The sequence below is a fragment of the Castor canadensis genome, chromosome 5 (assembly GCF_047511655.1).
Source record: "Castor canadensis chromosome 5, mCasCan1.hap1v2, whole genome shotgun sequence".
Lineage (NCBI taxonomy): Eukaryota > Metazoa > Chordata > Mammalia > Rodentia > Castoridae > Castor > Castor canadensis.
In genome coordinates this window covers 68,844,302-68,865,906 of record NC_133390.1, presented here as the reverse complement: position 1 = coordinate 68,865,906, position 21,605 = coordinate 68,844,302, and the positions used below count along the sequence as shown (strand labels likewise).

At 32.7% G+C, this 21,605-nt stretch overlaps 1 protein-coding gene across 5 annotated transcripts in view; it reads right to left on the bottom strand.

The window, feature by feature from the left end:
- Window positions 1-21,605, bottom strand: part of Stxbp5l (syntaxin binding protein 5L) — a 391,328-nt gene that overhangs the window by 249,099 nt on the left and 120,624 nt on the right. For 4 of the 5 annotated variants that reach the window (XM_074073244.1, XM_074073245.1, XM_074073246.1 and 1 more), the window contains 2 exons: window positions 10,514-10,648; window positions 4,474-4,537 (listed from right to left, as the gene is read on the bottom strand). In XM_074073244.1, the coding sequence (XP_073929345.1) occupies window positions 4,474-4,537; window positions 10,514-10,648 (199 nt within the window). The remainder of the gene's footprint in view (window positions 1-4,473; window positions 4,538-10,513; window positions 10,649-21,605) is intronic. The other variant, XM_074073247.1, reaches the window with a different exon arrangement.

Genomic DNA, 21,605 nt, shown 5'->3' with positions numbered 1-21,605 from the left:
TACACATCAGACAATGGACTGATAACCAGAATATACAGGGAACTTAAAAACCTAAATTCTCCCAAAACTAATGAACCAATAAAGAAATGGGCAAGTGAACTAAACAGAACTTTCTCAAAAGAAGAAATTCAAATGGCCACAAAACACATGAAAAAATGCTCACCATCTCTAGCAATAAAGGAAATGCAAATTAAAACCACGCTAAGATTCCACCTCACCCCTGTTAGAATAGCCATCATTAGCAACACCACCAACGACAGGTGTTGGCGAGGATACGGGGAAAAAGGAACCCTCTTACACTGCTGGTGGGAATGTAAACTAGTACAAAAAAATTTGGAGGCTACTCAAAAAGCTAAACATTGATCTACCATTTGATCCAGCAATACCACTCTTGGGGGGATATACCCAAAAGACTGTGACACAGGTTATTCCAAAGGCACCTGCATACCCATGTTTATTGTGGCACTATTCACAATAGCCAAGTTATGGAAACAGCCAAGATGCCCCACCACTGACGAGTGGATTAAGAAAATGTGGTATCTATACACAATGGAATTTTATGCAGCCATGAAGAAGAACGAACTGTTATCATTCACTGGTAAATGGATGGAATTGGAGAACATCATTCTGAGTGAGGTTAGCCTGGCCCAAAAGACCAAAAATCGTATGTTCTCCCTCATATGTGGACATTAGATCAACGGCAAACACAACAATGGGATTGGACTTTGAGCACATGATAAAAGCAAGAGCACACAAGGGAGGGGTGTGGATAGGTAAGACACCTAAAAAAATTAGCTAGCATTGTTGCCCTTAACGCAGAGAAACTAAAGCAGATACCTTAAAAGCAACTGAGGCCAATGGGAAAAGGGGACCAGGAACTAGAGAAAAGGTGAGATCAAAAAGAATTAACCTAGAAGGTAACACACACGCACAGGAAATTAATGTGAGTCAACTCCCTGTATAGCTATCCTTATCTCAACCAGGAACAATTGTTCCTTCCTATTATTGCCTATACTTTCTCTTCAACAAAATTAGAGATAAGGGCAAAATAGTTTCTGCTGGGTATTGAGGGGGGTGGGGGGGAAAGGGAGGAGGCAGAGTGGGTGGTAAGGGAGGGGGTGGGGGCAGGGGGGTGAAATGACCCAAGCCTTGTATGCACATATGAATAATAAAATAAAAAAAGAAGCTATTTTATACCATCATCATTATAATTATCATTGCCCCAGATCAGTTAAGCTCTCTAAGTTCTTATCTCTGTTGTCTTATCTTTCCAACAGCCTCTCATCCCAAGTAATCACAAGAATATGTTCAAATAATTGTGGTGTGATTGTATGAGAGGGTTTAACACTCTACTTGGCATCTTTAACAGATCCCTCATCTTAGAAAGGAGATAATCTAATTCAAAATCCCATCCTGAAGGTCTATAATCTAGACCAGGAATCAGCAAACATTTAATGTAAAGGGCCAGAGAGTAAATATTTTAGCCCTTATAGGTACTGACAAAAAATGCTCAAGAAAGCAGTCACAGACTATATGTTAATGAACGAAATTGGTTGTGTTCTAATAAAATATTTTATAAAAACTGGTGAGAGGGCAGATTTGACTCACAGGCTATATTTTCTTATCCCTGATCTAGAACAATTATGATTGCTATTATCTTAACCAGGTTTCTGCAGAAATAAAGCCTGAGACAAAGCATACATGCTCATGTTTCTTGGGAAAGTACAAACTGAGGATTACAATGCCAAATGAAAAGTGAAGTAAGACGAAGTAAAAGCAAGATGAATCATTATCAGGCTAACCACTACCTTACGGGGAGAAGAAGCAGAAGAGACATGACCATAGTCACTTAGCAGATGCTTCATCAGTATGGACTTGTAGCATGTCTCTAACAATTTATGTAAAAAAAAAACAACCCAAAAACCTTCACTCAAAATAGTCCAATAATGGGAGGAAGGAAGGAAGAATTTAATGTTTTCTCCATGGGAAATTAAAGTCCCCTCATTTCAGTCATATCACTTGACCCCTTTGTCAACTGTTAGGGAAGCTAAATTGTACAACTTAATGTTGTGGCATACTTTTGGAATACAGAATTTATGAAAAGGAGCCAGAGATTCTAGGTAGCTAATCAACTTCAGGAATCTTATGAAGTTAATTAATCCTGACAAGTCTGAGCTAACAAAAAAAAAGCAACCAAGGGTTTGGGAGACAGGCAAAGCTGAGAGAATCCAAAGAAATATACTGATTACTGTATCCAGTAAAGGCATCTCTCAATTTAAGAGCACCATTTCCTATCTGATAGAATAATCTATAGTTTTGTTAGAAATTATATCCTAGGGGAAAGATGGTCTACCTTCTGATTCCATGATAAGATCTTGCTTTGGTAGGAGACTTAACTTTAGTACTCTGTTCTTTCTTTCACTTCACCAACAATCTCAAAGGGAAGCTCACTTCTTCAAAGTTGAATTTATCCCACCCATGTAAAAATGTTTAAAACTAGAAACATGTTTCAACAAATTACTAAATTAAGAAATAATCATCTCTATACACATAGAAATGCATTCAATAAAATTGAACAACATTCACAGTTCAAAATTCAGAATACTGGAGATAGGTGGAAACTATTTTTTCCTTTGGGTACCAAGGACAGAACTCAGGGCCTTATGCTTGCTAGTTAATAGCTCTACTACTGAAGTAAATCCCTAAACCCAGGTGGGAACTTTAACTTCATAAAGGCAATCAACCAAACAGCTACAGCAAACATCTTACTTAATGCTGAAATCTTGGGGGCATGCCCTTTGAGATTTAAAACTAAAGTAAGTTCCCACTAAGGCCATTTATATTCAGCACTGTGCTAGATTCTAACCTAGCATAAAAAGATAAATATATACTTATAAATATTGGAAAGGAAGAAATAAAACTTGTCAACATTTGTTATGTTTTTATATATAGACTATGACAGAGAAACTAGGATGGTTATTAAGAACAAAACAATCAATAATATAGCTAAATACACAAAAATCAATGCTACTTTATACACTAACAATAATCAACTATTATCAAACTGGTTTTAAGAAAATTAAGTCAAAACAGCAGTAAGTGGGGTATATAGAATTCAGGTGGCAAAAACACAACTTTTATGGAAAAGTTATAAAGTTATATAGAAAATAATAGAAAGTCAAAGTAAATATATCATGTTTACAGATGGAACAATTATATCATGAACATGTAAATTTTCTCTAACTTATACATTCAAATTTCAAACAAAATCTCTACTAAGAATTACATAGGCCTTGATAAGCTGATTCTAAAATTTATACAGTAAAAAAAAAAAGGGTCAGAAATAGTCAAGATAACTTAGAAGAAGAAAGGGGACCAGCTTACCAGCTATCAAGACATTTTAGAAGTTACTATAACAAATCATGTGTGTAATTAGTACAATAATAGATAAATCATGCAACAAAAGAGAAAACCCAGAAGACTCACTCAAATATGGCAACTTGATATATGAATGAAAAATCTTAGAAATCAGTGGAAAATGGATTCAGTTAATTATTTACATGTATGAAAAAAGGCAAACCACTATACCAAGCCAACATAAAGTATATATTAATTAGAATCTAATTATTAAATTAAACCTTAAAACATTTATAAAAAGCAGGGTTGTATTTTCTATCAGGAAGGGAAAGTTTAATGAATATTAAGCAAAAAAGCAGGGACTAAATGAAAAGAGTGATAGAAGTGAATACACTTAAATCAAAATGTGAAAAAACGTGGAAAAACTGGTCAACAAAAAGTAAAGAGATTTATTCAAGGGATCAATTTGAAGAAATCCATTGTTGTTTCAACAGGTGGACTTGCCTTTCAAGTTGGATTTTGTTAGACTAACTCAAAATAAACAAGAATGAAAACTACAGTGAACAATTGATTAATGTTTTCTACAGTACTTAATAAAAGTTATATAAAGAGACATATACAACTACAGTGATGCTTTAGATATTTTCATGTTATCAGTTTTGTTTCATTACTATCAAAGACTGATTATGAAAAGATTATTCTATAATCTGATAACATTTTCTATATTAGTGTATATTTATAATATCAAGATTAGCTGACTTATATAATATTGGTCATTTAGCAATACAAAAACTAACAGAAACAAATGATTAATGAAAAGTTCCAGCACAGAATACTTGAAAATAAAAATTGTTCAATTTTGTTACCTTTCTCAAAATTCCAGAATTAAATATCAAATATGTTCTAAGTAAACTAAAGATTTAATTATTAATCATTATTAGAATGAGTAATTCATTCATTTATTCATTTGCTCATTCATATAGTCAACAAATATTAATTTTTATATAACACTGAATGCTATGAGCTGAGCTAGATATTAGATATAAAATAATAGTAAGAAACATCTCTTCTCAAGAATAAGGAAAATAAAAGTAAAAATAATGGTGTAATACTTACTTTCCCTTCATCTCTTGGGCTATCACTTAAGTGTACAACTGGACCTGGATGAGTCTTAGTGGACCTGTTAAATCAATTTAAAACAGTAACTAAATACCATACTATATAATGAATTACCATTAGAGACTGAAACAAATACATTAAGATTATGCTTGAATATACTCCCAATATTCGGGATTTAAACTCAGGTTCACTTGAGTTTTGGTTTTCTTTACAGACTTTTCTTCCCCCATTAAGTCTATGAAAGTAGTTGTGATTTCTAAAATTCAAATTTAAGAACAAAGATCCACATAAAATGCACTTTTCATTATATGTTTGTTGTCAGATATGAGTCTTTGAAATTCTTATATTAAATAGAGACAAATATATCGACAAGCCAGATGCAATAACTGTTCGAACCAAATTGTAAAGTATATGTGTGATTTAGGGTTTCCATGAAATATCTTCTGATTTTCACCTCTCAAGAAAAGTACAGTGGCACCTTTGATTTAAATAAAACTCACTTTAGTGACTATCAAGCAATAGCCATCTTTTAGAAAACTGACAAACCAAGGAAACCTAGTTCATTTGTTATGTATCATTTATCTGGTTACCCAATGATATCAATAACAGATAATTATGTGTCTAACAGCATACTGGTTTTTTGTTTGTTTTTTAGAGACCATAGCAAATCTAATATTAAATTTGTTCTACTCTAATATCTAGCATATTTCTTTTATAATACCCAATTTAACTTACATTATCATTGAATATCACTATGTTATGGTTAAAAATAATATGACCTGATATGACCAGAGGTTTATTATTGTTCAATTTTCCATAGCCTTTCTTTATGATCAAATAGTGCCCAGGTTAATCCTATTGTGTTTAAATTGACACAGTTTTAGTTTATTCCTTTTTTGTTAGTTTTCATTTGTATTTTGGAGGGTTTTTTGTTTTTTATTGACATAGATTAATTGTACAAATGGGTTTCATCATAATATTTCTATACATGTATATATTGTACTTTAAATAAATTCACCCTATCACTTTCTTAACACACTTCCTTTTCCCTCCCTCTTTCTAAATTGTGTTAGTTGGTTTCGTCATGCAATTTTTACAACTATATGTAATGTACTTTTGCTATTTTCATATATACTGTATACATATATATGTGTGTGTGTGTGTGTATATATATATATATATATATATAAAACATACTTGGATCATATTCACCCCATCATTCTTTCCTTTCACAATCCCCCTTTCCATTGGTTCCCCCCCAAAAAAACAGTCCATCTTTTGCAATCATGTCATATTATGATTATTGCTGCTGTTGTTATTTAGGTCTGGATTTAGCATATGAGTGAATACATGTCATATTTGTCCTACTAAGCTTGGCTTATCTTGCTCAGTTTAGTTTATTTCTTAAGCACACATAAAAACCATGAAAGAACCTGCATTTAAAAAAAAGATTTTAATCTTAGGAACTATTTGGAATCAGAAAGTGACAAAAAAGTCTAGGCTCCACTGATACTGACTCTTCAAAGTGACTCAAAGGAATAAATACAGATTTATTAGATATTGATGAATTTTATTATTGGATTCAACCAAAATTCTCATCTAAAAATAGAAATAGTAGCAGTAACCTTATTGATAATTTTGAGGATTAGATATTATATACATATAGTACTAAATAAATGGTAAAACACTACCTATTCAATAAATAGTATGGATTGTGATTTTTTTGTATAATTAGAAATCAGAGTTACTATTTATATTCTAGAATATATGTTAGGAAGAAAAGATATGAAATAGGGTTTCATAAAGTTTGCAGAGCCGTTTGCAGTTTATTCTACATTTATATGTGCCATACCATTTATGCATATATGCAATATTCTATAAATGTATAAATGCTTCAGAGACAGGACAATGTCCTTAAGGTATTGTTTAGTAACTAATATTAGCCAGCAAACCAAAAACTTCTATCTTTCTGTTGGGTATAACTGGACTAACATTTACCCATGTGTACTTCACAAAAAACTGGTGGAAATACAAGATGTTTCACATAGAGAGGGATCCATATTTTAAAAGTCTGGAAAATCCTGAATTGAATAGTTAATACTATTTTCCTATGGACCTTCTTAGAGCTTATAGTATGTAAATGGCATTGGCAAATTTCAACTTTTTCCAAATTATTGGTATACTGAATCCTTTTTAATTTATTTCATTTACATCCTAACATTGTATCTTTGGTTCCAAAAATAACATTAAGCTTATTAACTTTAATGAATTTTTAGAGTTAGAAGTAATATTTTAAAAATAAACTTAGATGACACCAAAATTAAGAGGAAAAATGTTTCACTGCCTAGAGATAATAACTATTAATGTTTTGGTATATTTCTTCTGACTCTTTCTCTAACATTAACTTCCAAAACCCACAAACACTATCAGGAAAACTTACAATTGTAGGAAAGTGACCTAAAAAGAAAAAAGTCTTTATGGATTCTGAATTCTGAAAATTCCACAAAACAGTATTTTACATAGATTTATCAGTGAACTTAAATTCATGTAACAGCACCTGAACAGTGCCAGTAATTCTAGGCATTCTTTCTTATTTCTCTTCCTCTCATTTACCACAATGGCTTATTAATAACATCCAATGTAGATTTTCATTATTCTCCCATATCTTAAATAGTATTTGTTGATATTCTATCCTAGACCGCCATCTATTCCCATATAAAATGTGGTCCTCAATTTAAAAGCCCACAGGAATCAGGTAGTTATTCCATGAGTTAAACAGACTGAATAAGAGCTATACCAAACTATATAGCACACTGCCAGTGTACAGAAGGAAAGTTTCTACTCAACCCCAGTCTATTTCTACCATGAGAGAAAGCTAGAGGAGGATAATTTCATCATGAATTCTGTCATGGAAAGTTTGAAATGCAAATTTTTATTTAAACCCTTACAATTTTAATATTGCAAATAATAATTCAGAATATATTTAAGTGCTCTGAGAAAAAATATTGTTAAAATTCCTGGCTTAAATTATATTTATGAATTGCCTTTTCTTAAATACATATTTTATCACTGTCTCATACATTTTATACATATTAATAGGAAGTGGCACACATTTTCTAATGTATCTCAAGAGGAAGAGGGCAACTAACAGACAAATCTGAGAGATTAGAAGTTGGCACTTAAACATCCATCTATCACAGTAGAATTACAATTCAATGGAACATACTTTGGGAAGTGTGGTCTAAATAAATCAAGAGACATTCAGGAGATTATGGCATGTTATCTAATAACAATTTCTTAAAGATATTTCAAGTACATTTTTAGAGGCATGTAGAACTCTATAAAATACAAGATTTATATACAAAATGATGGATGCTTTTCTAATGCCAAATAATCTGTTAAAATTATACTAGAAAAAAAGTACCTTATTTTGACTTTTAAAATTTCTCCTAATTTTATTCTCCTTTGTAATAGACATTCTTAAGTCTGTATTAAAATCATGAAGACCTCACAATAAATACAAAGAATAAGTTACTCATTTAATTAGCGGTTTGACAAATACAGTGATATTATTGGACATGGGTCACATGCTAAGAGGAGAACACCTACATGAGGAATAGGGAAAGGTAGGAACCCAAAAACTTGAAAGTATTTGATGTGTCCACTGTAGAGGAGTTAATATAGTAATATTAAAAAGACAGAGGTCACTATGGGAAGGTGACTGGGAAGTAGTGAAGAGGTCTGGTAGAGACAAATCAATTTGGGTTGTAATACACATTACATGTGCATGGAAGCAATGCTAGGAATCTCTCTATATAGCTATTCTTATGTCAAACTAGCAAAAACACTATGTCTTTATTATTATTGCTTATATCTCCTCTTCAACAAAATTGGAGAAGAGGGCAGAACATGTTCTGCCTAGAAGAGAGGGGGGGTGGTGAGGGGCACGGGGCGGGGTGAGGGGCATAGGGAGGGGTGGGGGGCAGAAATGGCCCAAACAATGTATGCACATATGAAAAAATAAAAAAGTTTAAAAAGTAGCAGTTTGAACTATCAAAAGCATTTAAATCAATGAACATGGAGACAGCATTGCAAGAGAGGTAAAATATTTGATTTGTTTAAGATAATAAAGTTTCCTTAATACTTTAGCAGCATTTAACAGAACACATGTGATACATCTAATCATTTGCACTAACACTAAATTTGTTTAAAATTTCTATAATTCAGTCTTCCCAAAGTTACCTAAGTTTTTATCAACATCCTAAAACAAGATTGTGAAAAACCAATTAAATTCAGTCCTATTTATTGCTCTTAAATGACTGAGACAAAGGGACAAAGGAATGTCACAAAACAGCTCAAAAAGTAAGTAACTTTGTATCTATAGAAGATGGATGGATGGATGGATGGCTGGATGGATGGATAGATAAACAGATAGATAGATGGATATTATATAGTGCCTATCTATAGAATATACAGATATTCTATAATGTCTATTGAATAAATGTTTTTAATATATATTTAGAACATTAGAATAACAGCAAAAGAGTGCATACCAATTATCCTGAAAACATAAATAAAAAGAATGGAACTATCATTCTAATTTTCAACAGTCATCATCTAGTAGCCACTCTACAGAAAGCACCAACATAAATCTAAATATGAACAAATGCAAAAGAACAATAAACAGAAATGCTATTCTATAGCAGTCCTTGATGTAATAGAGGAGGAAAAATTATGATTAATAAAATGCCCACTAGGACATAATAAAAGCAATATTATTAGCAAGAATATAACTATTAACAACCTTCACTATCAAGGAACATACATGCAAATTGAAATATTGGGATTAGGAAAAAGATTTACTACAAAGACCAGAATCAAGTTTCAAAGAATTACAGTAGACTGTTGGTATTCTACCATATGTGGTTTCAGGGAGAATGCCATTGAGGAAAAACTGAGAATGCTAAGAATATATAGTTTAAAGACAAATGGCAGTAATACAGGACTAACTTACAGCTTCTCCACATCAACTGAGCTGCATTATATGAACATGGGGAATTTTTTGACTGTGCTTAGTCAAAACCTCAAGTAATAAATCCATGAATAAGGTGCACTTATTGTGGAATGTTTTAATCAGAATTCTGGAGAATAATTTAGAATATATATAACTGAGAAAATGAGTTAGCCTCAAGTCAAACATACCTTATGGACCTAGCATATAAAATACACAAACATTAATCAAATAAACCCTTTTTCTAAAGCATGTACAATGTAAGCCTATTCAGAACTGTCACAACAAATTCCCCCTACAAAATGAATATATGCTAATAAAAAATTTTTAAATAAAAATAAATAAATAAACAATATAATACTAGAGACAGAAAAAAAACCCTTCTTCTGATTAACACATTGACCAGGAGAATTGTTTACATCTGTACTACAAATAGATGAATGAGAAATTATATGAAGCTACAAATTTAGAAAATATCACATATCACATATGCAAAAACTGAAATATTAGCTCCTAAGCCAAAGCAGTAATCAACATCAACCACATACTAAAAAAGTGTATATATCACAACAAAAAAGATTTATACATTGCTTCACCTTTGAACCCAGAACAATCTTTAAATGAAACAAGAGAAAAATAAGCTATCATTAAAAATCATGTGTACAAATTATGATTATTTTTACATAAAATAATCATTCCCATTGACATGATTATACTAAGGTTGCTTTTCACACAGCGAGATGATTTCCATGTATACCTTGTAGAATGATCCTATTTTATCATCAGAATTTATATATATAGGTCATAATTACTTATAGTATTTGAAAATATAAAATTTTTATTATATATCATTAATACTGCCATATTTACTTTTAAAAGCATTTATGGTTGTATCTTAGCTTGACTTCACTTAAATTAATTATAAATTATCACCAGATATATCAAATAAATATAATTCAATATATGTATTACATAACTATAAAAAATATTTAAGCCAAATACAGTGATATGCAAGTTTAAACTTACAGTTCAATTGCCTTATTCCACATGATAACATATCCAGAAAGAATGAAAGATTCAATATTTACAATATGTGTATTTCCTCTCTCTGTTCCAACATAGAGCCATTTACTCTGGAAAGGTAGATGACAGTAAGTAATTCTGAAAGAAAGAAAATTGCAATTAAAATACCTAAAATTTTTATCTGTTCAACATTATATTTTCCTTATACTTATTATGTATGACACATAGATATAATGATAGCTATATAAGCAATAAGACCTATTATATACTCAAGTAGTAGTTATTAAAAAGAAGGTATAGGCTAAAAAGCCAGTGTATCATTAAAAAACGATAATAATCACTGTCAAATAGGTATCTATGTAGGCATGAATTTATATTATTTCTAATTTTTAAAAATTTTTAACCAATACACAAAAACATAAATGTTATACATTTTAATGAGGTACCATGTAATACTTTATACATGTATAAATACTGTATATATAAAGATATTTACCTACTCAAACATTTACCATTTCTTTATAGAGAAAACTTTCAAAATCATTTCTTCTACTTTTTAAAAATATATAGTACATTATCATTATTTATAAACACTATATTGTATAACAGTACTCCAGAGCTTCTTGCTCCTGTCACTTAGTACCCTTCAACCAACCTTTCTCCATCCCTCCTCCACTCCAAACCTTCCTTGCCTGGCCTCTGCTTCTGGGAATCACCATTCAAATCTCAGTTTCTATGAGAACACCTACATTATTTCTAATTGTGGAAAGAGCAATGTAAAACATTTCTTTCTGTTTTACAAAAAGGAAAGTTAAGCTAAATTTTTTACTTGCCTATGACAAGTATGTTCATAGAGAAGTGATAGCTATATCATGAGACAACACATTATTTACTTTTTTTCAGATGGTTGACATTTAAGTAGTGAAAAGAAAACTTGTATGGCCAGAGAGATACTTTATTCTTTCTTTAGTTTTATTGTTCTGCACTCATCTTCACAATGGACTTTCTGAGCAGCTTTGGGACCTGTGTCATAACCACAGCAATCAGAACTCCTATATATGAAATATGGGCGTTCACAAGAGTCTTCTATTCACATCACTGTAAGTCTCTCTAGTTTGGCCTAATAGTGCTCATCGTCACTCTAAAAAAGAAAATAATTTCACAGTTAAATCTTTTTCCAGAACTTGTTAATGAATCATAGTATTTCCTGGAACCTACTTAGAAGAGGAACTAGTAAATTGTTAGAAGACTTTAAAAAAAAGGAATGATAAATTTTCAACATAATTTCATCATGAAACTTAGGTAAGAATGAATCATATACATGAGTGTAACTTTAGTTTTTATTTTGTTTTGTTGATAGTAGTACAGTGTGAACTCAAGGACTCATGCTTGCTAAGGAAGAGCTCTACCACTTGAGTCATGCCCAGAGTTCCTTTTTGATTTAGTTACTTTTTACATAGGGTCTGAAGCTTTTTGCTCAGGGCTGGCCTAAGACCACAATCATCCTTCATATACCTCCTTCATAGCTGGGATTATAGCTGTGCACCACCACTTCCAGTCTGTTTGCTGAGATGGGGGGGGGGTCTTGCTAACTTTCTTGCCCTGGCTGGCCCTGATCTCTGATCATCTGGATCTCTGTCTCCTAAGCAGAAGAGTGTAACTTTATGTAAGAGTGAATGAATAGCGAACATCCAAAATGTAAAATTCGTATTCTCAGTCTGGTTCACTGATTTTTTTTAACAGCCTATATCTCTGAACCAAACTTCATCTATTCAAAGTATCCTGCTGAAAGTACCCTTTATATATAGCAAAAAAATCTAAAAGACATGCTATTACAGAGTTAACTGACAATCTGATTTATGTGTAATCTCTATGACACTGGAAATTTTTTATTAAAACCTAAAGTCTAGAATTGCTGTCTCCAAGGGATATTAAATAATATTACACAGGAAATAACTTGATGGTCATGTTTCTAAGCAATGAAGGATCAATTTTCAATTCAATCTTCACTAGGAAGAGGAAGCTCATTTTAAAGAGTTTCATCCTTTGTGAATCACAGGAGTAAAGAAAACACAGATATAGAGGTTCAAATAGAACATTAGAAAATTCGATGTTACATAGTCACTTCAGGGGGTTAACAATAAAAGTCCAAGAACTGCCAGGTTTCCACAATGAGGTCTGAAGCAAGAGGCTTAATTCCAATGTAAACAGACTTTATAGTATGAGAACAAGGAAATAATGAAGAAGATATTAACAGATACAGAACTACTCCTTGAACTCAAAAATAATATTTTAGTGATCCTGGTTAAGGAGCTGGTAGAGCAAAAAGGTTTTACCTTCTATCCAACATCCAACTGATATGCAGTAGTTACAGTAACCAGTTAAGAAAGATTTCCAGACATTATCAAAATGAAATAAAAGAAAGTACTAATTTACATAGAATGACTGACATACAGAAGTATGATTAAATTTACGCTGTGTACATATAATCCTAATAAATAGCTACTGATATCCTCATACTAGTTAATTTATTTAGGAGTTATGCCTTAATTTGTAAATTACTTCTATTATCACTGCCTGCTAGATGAGATTTTTATCTGTAAGTCTTAGAACAATTATCTTGTTTCTATAGTCACTTTAGCTATCATTCTAATATAAATTACCTAAAATATTTTTAGCCTTCTATCCATTCATCTATTCAACCTTCACTGAAATAACACATGTACCCTTTTTCCCTCAAAAAGCATACTATATATTGAGAGATAAAACAAATACACAAGAAAGAAAAATGAAAGTGTGCGAATGTCTATAAGAGCACAAAAGAGGGAAGAATTTCAAAGAAAGCTAATGTAGAAAATTCTACTTGAATTAGACCATTAAAGATCAAAATACAAAATAAATGTTTCTCAAGCTTAAATAATGTACAAACCTTTAAAAAGATTGCTAATCATTACTTTTAGTTTACTTTTAGAAATTCTACAATTTATATAAGAAAATAAAATGTGATATATATAAGAAAATAAAATGTGATATAAATTCCTCATATATATGGTTCTTTATACACATAACACAAAAGATAAAAACTAAATACAAATAAAACCACAACTAGAACTTAAATGAATAGTATTTATCTGATAGTTGAAATTTGTATAACTTCACATATGTTTTGGCTGCAGAGGTTCCTTGAATTTTGGTGTGTTTAGACTTTCTCTGTGCTTTATTTCCCACTTTTATCTACTTGAACTGCTTTAAATTCTTTGTTCCATAGTACATCATATCATATTTCATAATCATTTCACATGAATGAAAATTTATATGATTTGTGATGCTTAACCTTTTGTTTTTGCAGTGTTTTTGCAGTGTTTTTGTTTTTGCAATCCAGCGCCTTGCAAATGTTAGGGAGGCACTCTAACACTAAGCAACATTACCAGTTCTGACAGTTAATCTTGATTAACCTGATAGTTAATCAACTTCACTGGATTGAGAAACACCTAGGAGATAAGTAAAGCACACTTCTGAGTGTGTCTAGGGCATTTCCAAAGATGACTGACTAAGGTGAGAGGACCTGCTTTGAATGTGGGCAGTGCTATCCAATAGGCTGGGGGCCAAGGTGAAAGAAAAGGAAAAGAAGGAAGAAGCCAGTTGGAAAAACCATGTGCTCTCTGCTTCCTGCTATGAGGAGAGCAACTTAACTCTTCCATGCTCTACTGGCATGATGCTCTGCCTCACCATAGCCCAGAAACAATGGATCCAGCTGACCATAAAGTGAAACCTCAAAATCATGAGCCAAAATAAATCTTTCTCCTTTAAGCAGTTTCTTTCAGATAATTGTCACAGTGAAGAGAAGTCTACCACATGCATAGTCCACCTCTTTTATTTTTATTAATCCATAACAATTAAAATAACACTATTTGGTGCCAAGTCATAAATACAAACACAATTTTGCAGACTGAACCTGTGTAAAAGTATTTTTATGTAAAGTAAAGCATTTAGCTCAAATCATTCAGAATCTTCTATTTGTGTAATATATTATAAAAATAATATAAAATAGGAATATTATAAGTAAAATTATTTTAGAAAAGTCACAACCCAGGACCGTGACCACACACTTTAATCTGAGAAACACTATCATAACATGTAAACTAAAAATATATTTTAAAAAGAAAATAATTTTAAATTATAGACATTATGCTGTAGGAAATTCAGTAGAAGATTTTGTCCTTGAAACTCTCTACTTACTTAACAAGTTCTAACATAGTTCAATTTTAAGCCAATTCTTTTTTGCCTAGATTCCAGTTTAACTCTCAAGTTTCAGGCATAATGATTCTAATAATCCAACTAAAACTTTAGTTTCTTTTATAATACTTTATAATTGTACTTTCCAACTTGGTTACACTCAGAATCAGGGTATACTGATTCTGTGTGTGAAAAATACAAATACCAGAGATGATGATTCAGTAATTCCAAGGTAACATATAGCACTACAGCTTTTTAAAACTATTTTGGGGTTATTTTGATGCACATTCACAGTAAGAACCACTAAAATATAGCACTAATTTTTAATCTTGGTACAAGAAATATCTCATTGAAATGCATATTCTCACATTCAAGCCACACAAAAAAGGATTACTTCAGCCTGGATTGGGCATAAAAATCTTAATTTTAAAAGTAAATGATACGTGTTAGAACTGTTCCAGGAATTAGAGGAGGGGGGATGAAAGAGAGCAGTGGAGGGGTTGAATTCTAGTATATTTGATACATTGTAAGAACCTTTGTAAATGAGAAGGAAAAAAAAAATCAAGAAATACTTTTATTCACCTGGGAGGCTTACTAGCCAGATGAAGTTGCCTGTATTTAAACCACAAACTTAAAACATATATTTGCTTTCTTATTTCACTGAAACAGAGACACAGTTACTTTAACACAAAAGTAATTGCATTTTATTTTTTCCAGCTTTACTGAATTATAATGAACAAATAAAAATTGTACATATTTAAAAATAAATAAAAGTATCTTCAGTCTTCATATTCAAATTCAAGCACATAAGCCAGCATCATGAAAATAACTAAAAGTTTATTAGAAACTCAGAACATCAGATATCACTCCAGATTTTCTAAATCAGATACTGCATTTTATGAAAACTACCAGGTAAGTCATAGCCATGCTAAAGTTTAGGAAGGACTTCTCTATGTGGGTCTGATCAGGTAATTTATGAAAAACATCTTAAGAAACATTGTTTTGTGGTTGAATAACTACTACTTACTTGCACTTCAGGGTACAGGACAAGAAACTAAATTAATTGTAGGGATGTGGTTATATAGTCCCCTAAAACTAGTTAAATATGAAATGATAAAGAGAACTATGATGAGGAGCATAATGCTGATAATAAAAATCACAACAGGAGTCAGGAAAGGGATAGACATCTACCCTAACACTCCCTCAGTATCTTAAGACAAAGACTAATGTGAGGAATGTTCCTCAACATAATTAAGGTTATATATGACAAACCTATAGCAAACATTATATTAAATGGAGAAAAACTTAAACCATTTCAGTTAAAGTCAGGAATGAGACAAGGATGTCCACTTTCCCCACTCTTATTTACTATGATTTTGAAATTCCTAGCCAGAGCAATAGGATAGGAGCAAGAAACAAAAGAGATCTGAATAGGGAAAGAAGAAATCAAACTATCCCTATTTACAGATTTACACCTAAGACCCTTAAAACGCCACCAAAAAAAACTCTTAAAAATCATAAATACTTTTGACAAAGTAGCAGCATAAAAAATTAATATATAAAAATCAGTAGCTTTCTTATATAACAACAATGAACAGACTTAGAAAGAAATTGGGGGAAGAATCCATTTACAATAACCTCGAAAAAAATCTAGGAATAAATTTAGCAAAGGAAATCAAAGATCTTTCTAATGTAAACTATAAATAACTGAAGAAAGATCAAAGAAGACACCAGAAGATAAAAAGATCTTCCATGCTTGTGGATTAGCAGAATCAATATAACAAAAGCAATCTATATTTCAATGCAATCCCCATCAAAAGTCCAGTGACAGTCTTCACAGAGATAGAAAAATCAATCCTAAAGTTCATATGTAAATACAAAAGACCATAATTGACCAAAGCAATTCAGAGCAAAGAGCCCAATGCAGGAGGTATCATAATACACAAACAACAAAGCTATACTACAGAGCCACAATAAAAACAATATGGTATTGGCACAAAATATTGGTCTTCAAACATGAAGACCAATGAAACAGAATAGAAGACCCAAACATAAATTCACACAGCTACAACTGACTGATTTTTGAAAAAGGGACATGGTGGAGAAAAGACAGCCTCTTCAACAAATGTTGCTGGGAATACTAGATATCCACATGTATAAGACTGAAACTGGATCTCTGTCTTTCACCCTGTACCAATATCAACTCAAAGTAGATCAAAGACCTTAATATAAGGCCTGAAACTTTGAAACACAACTACAAGAAATACACTGGAACATATATGCATAGGAATTAACTTCCTAAATAGAGTTCCAATGACTCAGCAATTAAGAGAAAGGATGGATAAATAGGACTGCATCAAACTAAAAAACTTCTGCACAGTAAAGGAAATAGTCACTAGACTTAAGAGACAGCGTACAGAATGGAAGAAACAGTAATGATCCAGTGATTCCACTCCTGGGCATATACTCAAAGGAACGTAAGTGAGTATACAATAGAGACACTTGCACACTGATGCTTCTTACATCACTGTTCACAACAGCCAAGCTATGGAAACAGTCCCACTGCCCTTCAATAGCTGAATGGATTAGGAAATGTGGTAAATATACACAATGGAGTTTTATTCAGTCATAAGGAAGTATGACATTTGCAGGTAAATTGATGGAATTGGAGGACATCATGCTAAGTTGAAAAGGCAGGTTTAGAAAGAAAAAGGCCATGCTTTCTCTCATATGTAGAAGATAGATCCAAAAGACAAATGTATACACAAAAACAAACATAATCAAATACATATGTATATATGGAACATGACTGTAATTGTGGAACTACTCTATAGAACTTGGGGAGGAGGGAAAGGAAAAAAGAATGATAAAGAGTCAACAATATTGAAATACATTTCATCTGTGCAGGTAAATGAAAGCTGTTTAATAATGGGGGAGAAGGGGAAAGGGTATGGGAGAGTAATAGAGGGAACTGAACTGACCAAAGTAAGAGTGTATTCACAGTTGTGATACATAGATAAACCACTGTGAGCGCTGACTTTGGAATTAAAAATGAAGGATAGGACTGTAAAATGGGTACCATAGGGGGTGAGGGGGTTACTTGTGGGAGGAGAGTATAAATGAAGGAGATGAAGATGAGGGAATATGGTTGATGGGCTTCATATACATATATGAAATAGAATAATGAAGCCTCTTGGAATTGTTTTAAGTGGAGCAGAGAGGGGTGAGGTGAGGGAATGGTGGGGGCAACCCAACCAATGTACAATGTAAGTCTATGCAGAAATGTCATGATGAATCCCCCCTGTACAATGAATACATGCTAATAAAAATGAAAGAAAAACCAAAAAGAGAAAGGAAAGACAGAATTGAAGAGAATATAATAGATGGGGTGAACTTGTTCAATGTATACTGTATATACCTATGGAATTATCACAATAAAATCATTACTATTAATGTATGCTAATAAAAATTAAATTTAAAAATGTATTTTAAATTATCTATCAAATAACTAAAAGATAAGGAAGACTCTTAAATGAATACTACTTAGTAAAAGAAGCCCATATAAAATAGCTACATATCATAAAATTGCAATTATATGATATTATGGAAGAAATAAAGAAAGAATGGGATTTTAGAGTGGTGAACCTATTTTTATGAAATTATAATGTTAGATACATGATTTTAAGTATCTGTCAAATCAACACAAGTTCAGGCATGGTGGTACATACCTGTAATCCCGACAACTCTGAAGGCACAAGGACTGTGGTTAGAGGACACTCTGAGCAAAAAAGTTATTGACACTCTATCTCAACTAACAAGTGAGGTATGGTGGTGGGTATCTATGGACCCAGGTACTGGGAGTCACAGGTAGGAGGATCATGGTCCAAGGCCAGTGCCAGGCAAAACCACAAGACTTTATCTGAAAAATATTTTAAAGCAAAACGGGCTAGAGGCATGGCTCTAGGGGAAGAACACCTTCCAAATAAGCCCAAGGCCCTCAGTTCAAGCACCAGTGTTTCACCCCCCCACCCCCCAAGAAAAGTCAACACAAATTTGTAAGACAAAGAGAGTGACCTCTAATATAATCTTTTAAAAATCAAGGTTGGAGAAGCCACAGAAAAAGTGCAGAATGATGTAAGATAATCTAACTCTATTATAAATTATGAAACAACATCACTGAAAAGAGTAAACAGAAAAGGTGGGAACAAGTTATTTTGGAAATCAGTACAATCTTAAGACTAAAGACAAAAGGAATTGCACATAAACACTGTACTCTCATACAGTTGTTTCCAACTAGTATATGCTGATACTGATATAAATGTATATTAGAGCTGAATAATTAAGACAATGAATGATGGATAGGAATAGCTAGGTTTGTTATTGTTGGAATGAAAATTTACAGATCAGCAAGCAGAGAAAGCCAAAATGATCCACGTGATAATTATAGTTCAAGGCATCAAGATGAACTCACATTCAGCTTGCTATAAGTACAAAAAGTTAGATAGGTGTGGGGGGGCAGGGGAGTAGTATAAAAACAAGTGTATCCTTGTTGAGGTAACTGAGAGGGTCTAGAAGCAACTATATGACCCAGCTAGCTATAAGCACTTGGTTCTATTATATTTTCTAATACATAAAATTAAAATGGAGAAACAGCTGGTTCTAAGATTGGGGCAGGAAATATATGAGTCTAGACCACATCATCATATCAGAAAAGAAGAAGATGATTTTTTGAAAAAAAAGTAGCATATATTAATGAATGCATGCCAAAGGAACATAGAGGCACCTGAAAGAGCTCCCAATGAGCAAAATTAGAACACTATCAGCATGATGCTTATTTGTCAACTTCATGGGGAATACCCAAATCAAACATTATTTCTGGGTACATCATTGAGGACGTTTCAGGATAAGACTAGAATTTGAATCCCTGACTCAGTAGATTGCCCTCCTTAATGTAAGCAGACATCATCCCAATCCTTGAGGGCTAAATCCTTGAGGGCATTCTTCCATGAAGGAAGAATGAATTTACCTTTTTGCTTCCTACCTACTTCCTTGATTTGGAACATCTCACCTCATCTTCTCCAACATTCAGACTGGGATTTCATTCACTCATTCATTCATTCATTTATTCAATATGAAATAATGAAATCTTATTTTTTTACCTTGGGTTATAATTGTAACTTATTTTGTTGCTCGGTACATTAGAGCCATCCAGAGAAACAGAACTAGTATTAGATACTAGATAGATAGATAGATAGGTAGGTAGATAGATAGATAGAAAGAAAGAAAATCTTGATGGTCCTCAACTTATGATGGTTTGACTTATGATTTTTCTACTTTATAATGGCTCCCCTGGTTCTTAGGCCTTCAGACTTAGAATAAATTACACCTTACCTTTCCTGGGTCTCCTGTTTCCAAACATTAGACCTCTCCGAGCTCATAAAGACATGAGCCAATTCCTCCTAACAAATCTCTTTTTATATGTATGTGTGCATGTGTATGTGTATATGCATGGGGCGTGTTTATGTGTTAAGATTCCAGTAAACCCATCATAAGTTGACAATATCATTAAGTCAAAAATGTATTTAATCAGTGTTTACCCTCATGATCATGTGGCTAACTGGATCATGTAGCTTACTATTGCTGCCCAGCATCACAAGAGAATATCGCTAGCACAGGAACAAATCAAAATTAAAAATTTGAAGTGCGGTTTCTAATTAATGTGTATTGTTTTTGCACCATTAATGTTGAAAAAATGTAAGTCTAACCATCATAAATTGGGGACTATATATATGGATATGTATGTATCTCTAAAAAGTTCTTTTCTCTGTAGAATCCTGATTCATACAAGAGCAACAAAATAAATTACAGGGCACAGTGGATCACACCTATAATCCCAGCTTGGGAAGCAAAAATGGGGAGTATCACAATTCAAGGTCAGCCTGGAAAAAGCTAGTAAGACTGCATCTCAACAAAAGAAGATGGGCATAGTGGTACGTGCTTGTTATCCCAGCTATGCAGGATGTATAAACAGAAGAATCATGGCCCGGGCTGGCTAGGGCAAAAATGCACTTGAAAAACAACTGAAACGAAAATGACTGGGAGGATGTCTCAAGAAGGAAAGTGCCTACTTGGGAATCACAAGGCCCTGAGTTCAAATCCCAGTACCATCAAAAAAATAGAAAGGGCTTATAACCCAAAGCATAAAAAAGACTGAGTCCATACTGATTAAATGAATGAATGAATAAGTGGGGAGGGGGACAAATATCCATTGCAAAAAATGTCAAGTAATTTATATACAAACTCTGCCCTTCAGAAGGTGGTATATAAATCCCCATTCTTTAAGCATAGGCTGTGCTTAAAGAAAGAACAGTATGGAAAGATGGAAGAAAGAATAATCTCCTAGTAGAATAATCTGAAAACCACAACCCCCATCAGTGTTATAATCAGTATCAACAGTGTTAAATCACATTAAGAGCATATACCCTTGAGACAATGTTTTGGAAATGATTTTCTTTTTATGGCTACTGGGATTTGAACTTAGGGTCTCGTGATTGCTAGGCAGGCACTCTACCATTTGAGCCACAACCCCCTGCCCTGAATATGACATTTTACCTCTGTCATCATCTTCCCAAAAAATTTGTAATCCCAGTCTAATCATAAACACATCAAATTCCAGTGCCACAAATTGGTGCTTTATTTTCAGTAGGAGGTGTCAGGTGTAAAGGGAGACAAAATAGCTAAACTTCCTCCCCACTCAGAACTGCGTGCTATAATTAAAACACGGTGACTTCCTGACAAAAGGAAGATTAAATAGGATCTAGTCTCACAAAATATCCAATCTTTACAGGATACAACCAAA